Below are 11069 nucleotides of genomic sequence, written 5' to 3'. Positions count from 1 at the left end.
CTTCTAGTTGTAGAACTTCCACTCAGCCAGCCTTCCTGTGGTTCTGGATGATGTCCGTTCTGTCTTTTAGTTGTATTTTTGAAGTGGTTGTTCGAGGCAGCAAACTCCGGTGTTTACCTATGCCGCCATCTTGGTTTCCTTGTCCCTCTCTACCTTTCTACTTCCATACCTCCCTCTCTTCTTTCCTTCCTGTATTAAAGTTGAGGCTTTATATTTAGGTCTATGATTCATATTGAATTAATATGTGAATATTTGTATATAGTAGAAAGTATTTACTTGCATATAGCTATCTAATTGCTCCAGTACCATTTGTAGAAAATATTCTTTCTGTATCCAATTGCCTTTGCAACTTTAATAACAAAATCTGTTTCCCGTATACTATATGTGGGCCTATTTCTGGGACTTTGTATTTTGTTCCTTTGATTTTTTTTGTCTATGTTGACACCAACACTATATTTTCTTATAAATAAGAGCTTTCTAATAAATCTTGAAATCGGTAGTTAGCCCTCCAACTTCATTTTTTTTAAGTTGCTTTGGCTATTTTATTTTTTCTGTCCCCCACTGCCTCCCCTTTGGCAATCATCAGTTGGTTCTCTTTTTGTTTTGATCATCCATTTTGTTTTTAGATTCCACAGATAAGAGAGATCATATGGTATTTGTCTTTGTCGGAATTATTTCACTTAGCATAATACCATATAGGTCCATCCATGTTGTCACAAATAACAAGATTTTATTCTTATTACTGAATAATATTCCATTGCATATATGTAGCACATCTTCTTTATCCATTTATCTATTGATGGATATCTTAGTTGCTTCTGTATCTTGGCTATTACTAGTAATGCAACAGTGAACATAGGGGTGCATATATCTTTTCAAATAGCTGTTTTTATTTTCTTTGGATAAGTACCCAGAAGTGGAATTGCTGGATCATATGGCAGTTTCATTTTTAATCTTTTGATGAACCTCTACAGTTCTCCACAGTGGCTGCACCAATCTGCATTCCCACCAGCAGTGCACAGGGTTCCCTTTCTCCACATCCTCGCCAACACTTGTTTGTTGATTTATTGATGATAGACATTCTGGCAGGTGTGAAATGATATTTCATTGTGGTTTTAATTTGCATTTCCCTGGTGATTAGTGATGTTGAGCATCTTTTCATATATCTGTTGGCCATCTGTATGTCCTCTTTGGAAAAATGTCTATTTAGGCCTCCTGCCCATTTTAAAAATCAGATTGATTTGTGTCTGTGTGTGTTTGTGTGTTGAGTTATGAGTTCTTTATATATTTTGGATATTATTTTATGTATTATTTGAAAATATCTTCTCCCATTCATTTTGTTGACAATTTCTTTTGTTGTGCAAAAACTTTTTAGTTTGATGTAATCCCATTTGTTTATTTTTCCTTTTGTTTCCCTTGTTCCAGGAGATATATAGAAAAATATTGCTAAGAGTGATGTCAAAGAGTTCACTGCCTATATTTTCTTCTAAGAATTTTAACATTTAAGTTTTTAACCCATTTTGAGTTTATTTTTATATATGGTGTTGGAAAGTGGTCCAATGTCATTTTTTTTTGCATGTGTCTGTCCAGTTTTCCCAGCACCATTTATTGAAGAGACTGTCTTTACCCCATTGTATATTCTTGCCTCCTTTGTCATAGATTAATTTACATGTAGGGATGGGTTTATTTCTGGGTTCTCTATTCTGTTCCATTGGTCTATGTGTCTGTTTTTATGCCAGTACAATGCTATTTTGCTTAGTATAGTCTTATAGTGTAGTTTGATATCAGGTAGTGTGATACCTCCAACTTTGTTCTTTTGCAAGATTGCTGTGGTTATGCAGGGTCTTTAGTGGTTCCATGTATATTTTAGGATAATTTGTTCTAGTTCTGACAAGAATACCATTGGCATTTTAATAGCAATTGCATTGAATCTGTAGATTACTTCGGGTAGTATGGACATTTTAACAATTTCATCCTTCCAACCCATGAGCAAGATATATCTTTCCAATTATTTATGTCTTCAATTTCTTTCTTCATTATCTCACAGTTTTCAGAGTACAGATATTTTACCCCTTCTGTTAAATTTATTCCTAGATATTTCATACTTTTTGATGCAATTGTAAGTGGTATTGTTTTGTTAATATGTCTTCTGATTGTTCATTACTGGTGTATAAAAATGTAACCAATTTCTGTATATTGATTCTGTATCCTGCAACTTTACTGAAGACATTTATTAGTTCTAATAGTTTTTTTTTATTGGAGTCTCTAGTGTTTTCTAGTAGTATATATAGCATCATGTCATCTGCAAATAATGAGAGGTTTACTTGTTTCTTTTTTATTTCAATGCATTTTATTTCTTTTTCTTGTCTCATTGCTGTGGCTAGGATTTTCAACACTGTGTTAAATAAAAGCAATAAAAATGGGGATCCCTGTCCCTGACTGTAAGAAAAATGCTTTTAGCTTTTCACTGTTGAGTATGATGTCAGCTGTGGATTTGTCCTATATGGCCTTTATTATGTCGAGGTATGTTTCTTTTATGCCCACTTTGTTGAGAGTTTTTATCATTAATAGGATGTTGAGTTTTGTCAAATACTTTTTCTGCATCTCTTGAGATGATGGGTTTTATCTTTTATTTTGTTAATGTAATATGTTGTATTAATTGATTTATGCATGTTGAACCATCTTTGCATCCTGGTATAAATCCCATTTAGTCATGTGTATAATCCTTTTAATGTAGTGCAGCAGTTCTCAATCTGTGGGTCGTGACCCCTTTGGAGGTCGAACGACCCTTTCACTGGGGTCGCCTAAGACCATCGGAAAACACATATATAATTACATATTGTTTTTGTGATTAATCACTATGCTTTAATTATGTTCAATTTGTAACAGTGAAATTGGGGGTCACCACAACATGAGGAACTGCATTAAAGGGTCGCAGCATTAGGAAGATTGAGAACCACTGATGTAGTGGGTTTTGTTTGTTTGTTTTGGTTAATCCTCAACTGAGGGTATTTTTTTCCATTGATTTTTAGAGAGAGTGGGAGAAACGGGGAGAGACACAGAGAGAGAAACATTGATATGAGAGAGACATATTAATTGATTGCCTCCCGCACACTTCCCGGACAAGGGCTGAAACCAAGGTATGTGCTCTTGACCAGAATCGAACCTGTGAACCTTCAGTCCATGGGCCCATGCTCTAACCACTGAGAGAACTGGTGAAGGTCTTTTAATGTACTGTTGAATCCAGTTTGCTAATATATTGTTGAGAATTTTTGCATATATGTTCATCAAGGATACTGGCCTGTACGTCTCTCTTTTTTTCTTTTGGTAGTGTCTTTATCTGGTTTTGGTATCGGGGTAATGTTGGCTTCATAAAATGAGTTTGAAAGCATTCCTTCCACTTCAGTTTTTAAAAATAGTTTAAGAAAGATACATATTAATTTTTCTTTAAATATTTGGCTGTTTCTTGAGTGAGAACTGTGGTCCACACTTTCCTGGACATATTGTATCTTATGAGAATGTTAAAGATTAAAAGAAAATCCCTGAGTATGGTACAATGCATTTAGACCTTGTTGTTGTTTCTTCCTGGGAAGTGGGCTCAGCACTGTGAGAGGTGGTCAGCCAGACGAAGCAGGGCTGGAGGGGTTCTGTTGTCTGTCAAGGGGCTGCCACCTGTGGGCAGCCTGGGCTTACTGCCTCCACGGGCTGTCTATGTAGGCCTGTGAGCTCATCTGTCCTGGGTCAGACGTTTGCTTTGGGTGTGTGTGTTGGGGGCAGGAGGGGTGACGCAGGGGGTGGCAGCTGCGTTGAGCAGCTGGTGGGCTGGGCAGGCCGGGCAGGCCTGTACTGTGCCAGGAGACCTGGCCACTTTCTGGGCTGAGGCAGTTTGAGTGGGCAGAGGCTCCTTGCCCAGGCTAGCATGCAGGGTTGAGAGCTTGCATTGGGGAGTGGGTAGGGTGGGGGGCTCACCTGGGCCACCTGCTGTGTGCTGAATGTTGTTGTTATGGGTAGATCACACGTGCACAGCACATTGAGGCAGGCAGACCAAATTTGCCATAGAGGGGTGGATCCCGGCTATTCAGTCAGTCTCCAGTCTTTTGTATAGTAGTCCCTTAATGCAGGGTCAGTTTTGCTTTATGCAGTTCCAGTTACCTATGGTCAGAAAATTTTAAATGGAAAATTCCGGAAATAAACAATTCATAAGTTTTGTTTTAATTTTTAAAAATATGTTTTTATTGATTTGAGAGGGAGTGGGAGGGAGAGAGGGAGAGAGAGGGAGAGAGGGAAAGAGAGAGAGAGGGAGAGAGGGAGAGAGAGAAACATTGATGAAAGAGAAACCTCAATATCAATTGGCTGCCTCTTGCATGACCCCCACTGGAGATCGAGCCCACAACTTGGGCATGTGCCCTGACTGGGAATCGAATGGGTGACCTCTTGGTGCATGAGTTGACACTCAACCACAGAGCCACACTGGCCGGGTGGCATCTCATAAGTTTTCAGTTGTGTGACGTTCTGAGTAGCATGATGAACTCTTACACTGTCCGCTCTGTTCACCTGGGCCATAACTTGTCCCTTTGTCCAGTGTTTCTGTGCTGTAGATACTCCCCACCTGTTAGTCACAGATTACATGTTTGGTGATCAAATTGGTTGGAGAGAGAGAGAGAGAGAGAGAGAGAGAGAGAGAGAGAGAGAGGCAGGCCATACACTAATTACAGCATATTGTTATAATTGTTCTACTTTATTATTAGTTGTTGTTAATCTCTTACTGCACCTAATTTATAAATTAAACTTTATCATAGGTGTATATGTATAGGAAAAAACACAGTATATAAAGGGTTTGGTACAATCTGCAGTTTTAGGCATCCACTGGGGGTCTTGGAACATATTCCTGCAGAGAAAGGGGGAATACTGTATAACAAACCGTGCTTCTAGTGTTTTTGTATGACAGCATTGTGTTGGATAGTGTGTGAGTATGTTTTAAGATAATATACCTGTAGCCTGTATTTCTAGAAAGGGAATTGGTGGGTGAAATTTTTTTTAATCTTCACCCAAGGATATTTTTCCATTGATTTTTAGAGAGAGTGGAAGAGAGAGAGAAAGACAGAGAGAAATATCAATATGAGGGAAACACATTAATTGGTGCCTCCTGCACGAGCCCCGAGGAGCCTGCAACCAAGGTACATGTCCTTGACCAGAATTGAGCCCCAGGCCCTTCGGTTCGAAGGCCGACACTCTATCCACTGAGGCAAACTGGCTAGGGTGGGAGAATTTTTATAGATATGTCAGTCCAGAATTTTAGCCATGGAGGGACATCTCTTTCTACTTGTCCTTGACAATAATCTTATCAGACACCAATTTGTGCTCATCTGATGAATGTAAAATAACATATCAGTATAGTTTTATTTTGTGTTTCTTTTTCTTTTTTTAAAAAATATTTTTATTAATTTTCAGAGAGGAAGGGAGAGGGAGAGAGAGACAGAATGATGAGATAGAATCCTGCATGCCTCACACTGGGGATCGAGCCGGCAATCCGGGGCAACCAGGAATCAAACCGTGACCTCCTGGTTTATAGGTCGATGCTCAACCACTGGGCCACAGCAGCCGGGCTATTTTATGTTTCTTTGATTGGGGTGGAGCCTCTTATAAGTTTTAACAGCAGCTATATTTCCTACCTTTGAACTGTATGTTCATATCCTGTGTCCTCTGAAATTGACCCCTTTTATTAATGACTAGAGGCCCAGTGCATGAAATTCATGCATGGGGGGGGGTGGTCCCTCAGCCCAGCCTGCACCCTCTCGCAATTCGGGACCCTTCAGGGGATGTCTGACTGCCGGTATAGGCCCAATCCCTCAGGGATCCCTGCAGGATCAGCCTAAACTGGCAGTCAGACATCCCTCTTGCAATCCGGGATTGCTGGCTCCTAACCACTGGCCTGCCTGCATGCCTGCCTCATCGCCCCTAACCACTCTGCCTGCCTGCCTCATTGCCCCTAACCACTCACCTGTCTGCCTGATCACCTCTAATCCCTCTGCCTGCCTGCCTGCCTGATCACCCCTCACTGCCTCTGCCTGCCTGCCTGATGCCCCTAACCCAGCCGTGGGCAAACTACGGCCCGTGGGCCGGATCCGGCCCGTTTGAAATGAATAAAACTACCCTTTTATTTAATGATGTTTACTTTGAATTTATATTAGTTCACACAAACACTCCATCCATGCTTTTGTTCCGGCCCTCCGGTCCAGTTTAAGAACCCATTGTGGCCCTTGAGTCAAAAAGTTTGCCCACCCCTGCCCTAACCCCTCTGCCTGACTGCCTAATCACCCCTCACCGCCTCTGCCTTGGCCCTCGCCGCTGCGGCTTCATCCAGAAGGATGTCCAGAATGACGATCAGAAGGTTGTTCAGCTGTCCAGTCTAATTAGCATATTACACTTTTATTATTATAGATCTTTAGGAAAAGATCCACACACTCGTGCACATGCACACACACATGCACAAGCACACAAGCAAAAGGAAGTTGGCCCTTGGTTTGGGATTGGAGTTGCAACATTTTTTTTTTTATTCTTATCTATTGTTTTTTTTTTTTTTGCTGTCATTAGTATTAATTTTTAAAATCTTTTTTTAAAGATTTATTATCTAAAGTTTTACATATGTCTCCTTTTTCCCCAATTGACCCCTTACCCCCAGCCATTCCCACTCCGGGCAAGCCCCCACCGCCCCAGTGTCTGTGTCATTGGTTATGCTGATATGCATGCATACAAGTCCTTTGGTTGCTCTCTACCCCTCCCCCTCTCTCCCCTGCCATTTGTCTCTGGATCTATTTTTGTTCATCAAATTATGTTGATCATTATATCCCACATATGAGTGAGATCATGTGATATTTATCTTTCTCTGACTGGCTTATTTCACTTAGCATAATGCTCTCCAGCTCCATCCATGCTGTTGCAAATAGTAAAAGTTCTTTTTTTTTTTTTTAACAGTGGCATAGTATTCCATTGTGTAGATGTACCACAATTTTTTAATCCACTCATCTGCTTATGGGCACTAAATCTTAGCTATGGTAAATTGTGCTGCTATGAACATAGGGGTGCATATATCCTTTCTGATTGGTGTTTCTGGTTTCTTGGGGTATATTCCTAGAAGTGGGATCACTGGGTCAAATGGGAGTTCCATTTTTAACTTTTTGAGGAAACTCCATACTGTCTTCCACAGTGGCTGCACCAGTCTGCATTCCCACTAGCAGTGCACGAGGGTTCCTTTTTCTCCACATCCTCGCCAGCACTTGTCGTTTGTTGATTTGTTGATGGTAGCCATTCTGACAGGTGTGAGATGGTATCTCGTTGTTTTGATATGCATCTCTTGGATGATTAGTGACTTTGAGCATGTTTTCGTATGTCTCTCAGCCTTCTGTATGTCTTCTTTCAAAAAGTGTCTATTTAGGTCCTTTGCCCATTTTTTGATTGGATCCTTTACCTTCCTTTTATTAAGTTGTATGAGTTCTCTATAAATTTTGGAGATTAAAACCTTATCTGAAATAGCATTGGCAAATATGTTTTCCCATTATCTATTGTTTTTTAAAACTCTATGCTACTGTTTCACTGTGCAGAGATTCTTTTATTTTAAGAGTAAAATTTATTAATTTTTCAAGGTCTTTTGGATTGTGATTCACTCTGAGAAAAGACTTCCTGACTCTAGGAATGTTTTATAAACCTCTCATCTTTCCTCTAGCACTGCTGTGGTTACTCTCGGTGTTGGGGTTTCTGTCCTGGATCCCTGGTTCCTGTCACCGGGACTTATTCCGCTACGCCCAGAAACCAGTCCTCCTGCACCCTGAACATCTTCTGCCCACTTATCTTGCCACCCGACACCTCCGCAAGGGTCTGTCCTCTGCACCCCAGGCTGTGAGCCCCAGATAGTTGCTCTATCTGCAGACCACACACTGAACACACCCTGGCAGTAGGGACCATCTGGGTGCTGGGACCATCTGGTGTAGGGACCATCTGGGTGCTGGTGTCGGAGAGTTGGGAAGGGGCTGCCTTGGGAGCAGAACAGTGTGGTTGCACCTCTAGTGCATGGGGAACCCTGCCCTCAATCTGCATGTGTAGTATGGACACAGTTGGCCCTAGGTGTCAGAGGACCCCTATTCTTGCCCCTAGATGCAGTGTGGATGAGGAGGCCCTGGTTATGGGTGGACACCTGCCCTCGGCCGCCATGTATAGCATAGACCGGGTACAACCTCAGGTAGGGGACTCCTGCCCTTGTGCAGTGAGGATAGGAGGCAGTGCAACCCTGGGTGTAGGGGGACTCTGGCCCTCTCCTTACCTGAACTAGAAAGCAGTGTGGCCCTGGGTGTGTTGGGACCCCTGTCCTCAGCCTCTCTGGACTGGGGGACACTGTGGCCCACCATCCTTTCCCTTTCCTTGTACATTCTCACAGCTGCCCTCTCTAGGCTGGCCCCAGATCCCCCTACGTTGGCCCCACCTTTGGGGGTCCTCTTGGATGCTGGAATGTTTTGGCACCGCCTGGAGCTTGGTTAATCTCGTGCAGGTTGGAGGCTGCGGGGTTTCTGCTGCCTGGCACCCGTTCTGGGCACAGCTGTTGACATTCCTGTCTGGGGACAAGTCTCCACTGTGTGAGCTGCCTTTGTGTGGGGAGCATGGCTTTTCCAGCCTCAAGCTTGGGGTCTGCGGGCCCCAGCCTGTTCTCCGTCTGCCTCAGCAGCTGTCTTTGGGCAGGAGGCTTGGAAGTCCACGAAGCCACTCATGGCAGTCCCTGTGCCCTTAGGAATGAAGCAGTAACCCTGCGGCAGCAGTGGGGATGCAGGTCACTGGCTGGCGGGCTTTGTCCTTCACCACCTCCTCTCTGGCACAGCATTCCAGCTCAGAGCTCACAGACTGCTCCTCAAAGACATTGCTGTCTCTCTGTCTGCACCATAGGGCCACCCATTCCAGGCCCCTCCTGTGCCTCAGGGACCTTTGGGATTCTCCCCCAGCCCGGGTCCATGCTGGCCTCCCACTGTGCATGGGGTGGGGGGAGCAAAGGGGGCTCCTGGTTCAGAGCATCACTTAGGAGAGCGGGCCCTGCAGTGAAGTCTTCTGGGACTGGAGCTGGTGGGGGCACGGCCAGCGCTCTGTTCTGGTGCCAGGCCGGTCTGGGCACATGGAGAGCAGGGCCCAGGCCTGGGGGAGGGGGGTGTCTTCTAATGGAGCCAGAGTGTGGAAGGGGTAGAGTGTAGGGGCGCATCCTTGGTCTGAGGCCTGCCTATGTGGCCTCATCCTCCAAGGGTGACTGTTCCCATCTGCTGGCCACTCCTCTCTGCACCCCAGGGCCTTTGCCCTGGTGTCCCTGCAGTGTTGCCTGGCTCCCTGCTGGACCTCCTGTCTTTGAGGCAGGCCCTGTCTCTTCAGAGTCTGGGAGTCCCACTGGGCCCTCAGCAGGGTAGAGGCCCCCACCCAGGCAAGGCCTGGGAGAGGCCATGCTGGGGTGTATATGGTGGGAGGTGAGAGGGAGCGGAGGCAGGGAGACTTTGAAAGCCAGAACCTGGGTTATCCCCAGAGGAGCATCACTGCTGGGGGTCTGCCACAGGGTGGGGTTCTAGGAGGGCCCACCACATCCCTCCTCCTATAGAAAGCTGGGGCTCTTGGAGTCAGCCTGGTAGCCACTGTAACCCTGAGTGGCCTTTTGAGAGGCAGCAGGAGGGAGGATGGGGCATGGTGAGGGGGCCATGCTCCCCATGGGTGGGCTGGGGTGGGAGGCTTGTTTCCAAAGATGCTCGAATGGGAGCTCTGAGTCCTGCCCCTGTCCTGGTGGGCATCTCTCCCTCCCAATGCTAAGGGTCTGAATGTGACTGGGCATGGACATGTCTGAGGCCCAGAGGTACAGTTGCTCTATCTGGGGACACTGAGGCCATAGCAGACAGAAGGCCAGGCCTGTCAGTCCCTGGATGGAGCAGATGGGGGTGGAGGGCAGCAGGACAGAGAGCAGGCTACAGACCCCGTGGGCCAGGGCCTTGGGTGGAGCTACAGGAGAAAGGGGCCGGTTTCCCAGTGGCACGTGGGTCCCGGGCTGGGCGGTGCTCTGGTGCAGGCATTTTGGGAGATCCCTTGGGACCTGGGGCCATGTGTACAGGCTGCTGGAGGGCAAGGACCTCCCAAGGGTCCACCTCCACGTGGGGATGGCAGAGGTGGGCATCCAGGAGCAGGGCTCCTCCCAGCTGGGTAAGCGGGCAAGACTGTGGGTGTAGTGTATGTGCCTCCTTGAGGCCTGGCCTCCTGAGCCCTGCCCGGGTGTGTGCGATGGCTCTTCCTCTGGGGTGGTGCTCACCCTGGGCTCTCTGTGTGCAGGCTGACCGGCAGCGAGCCCCTGACCATCCTCCCGCTGACCCTGGAGCCCGAGGCAGCCGTACAGGCACACTACAAGGCCTGCGACCGGCTGAAGCTGGAGCGGAAGCAGCGGCGCATGTGCCGCCGGGACCCGGGTGTGGCGGAGACACTGGTGGAAGCGGTCAGCATGAGCGCCCTCGAGTGCCAGTACCAGTTCCGCTTTGAGCGCTGGAACTGCACCCTAGAGGGCCGCTACCGGGCCAGCCTGCTCAAGCGAGGTGTGGTGCGCTGGGTCCAGGTCAGGGGAGAGGAGCTGAGGGCATAGGAAAAGATCCCAGAGCCAGCTCCTGCCCAGCCCCTTCCAACTGCCCTGTCCCCACACAGGCCTGAACTGTTGCTGGCAGGACTAGGAGCCTTTGGCAGCTTTGCCAGGGCCTCAGGCAGCTCTGATGGCTTTTCCCACATGCCTGTGGCCAAGGCTCAGTGCCCATAGGGATGGCAGGGGTCCAGCTGGTGCCCAGAGCACAGAGCCTCATCTCTCCTGTCTCCCTCTGCATGTGGGAGCTACTGGGGACTCTCATCTGAGCCTCTTGATGACCTTGTTAAAAAACGGGGGACCAGGAAGGGGTTTTCCTAGGGCCCCAGGCCATTCTGGTGGGTAAGAGACCTGAATGAATGGGTCTCTGATCACCAGGCAAAATGAAGGCCACAGTACCTCTGGATCTCTACCCGCCCCCCTCCCCGCCCCCACA

General features: G+C 46.6%; 1 protein-coding gene across 1 annotated transcript in view; it reads left to right on the top strand.

The window, feature by feature from the left end:
• Positions 1 to 11069, top strand: part of WNT9A (wingless-type MMTV integration site family, member 9A) — a 26746-nt gene that overhangs the window by 10596 nt on the left and 5081 nt on the right. The window contains exons 2-3 of the mRNA XM_014534851.1: positions 7724 to 7896; positions 10339 to 10595. Coding sequence (XP_014390337.1) covers positions 7724 to 7896; positions 10339 to 10595 — 430 coding nt within the window. The remainder of the gene's footprint in view (positions 1 to 7723; positions 7897 to 10338; positions 10596 to 11069) is intronic.

This window comes from Myotis brandtii, unplaced genomic scaffold (assembly GCF_000412655.1).
Source record: "Myotis brandtii unplaced genomic scaffold, ASM41265v1 scaffold100, whole genome shotgun sequence".
NCBI lineage: Eukaryota > Metazoa > Chordata > Mammalia > Chiroptera > Vespertilionidae > Myotis > Myotis brandtii.
This window is presented reverse-complemented; position numbering and strand designations above follow the sequence as displayed.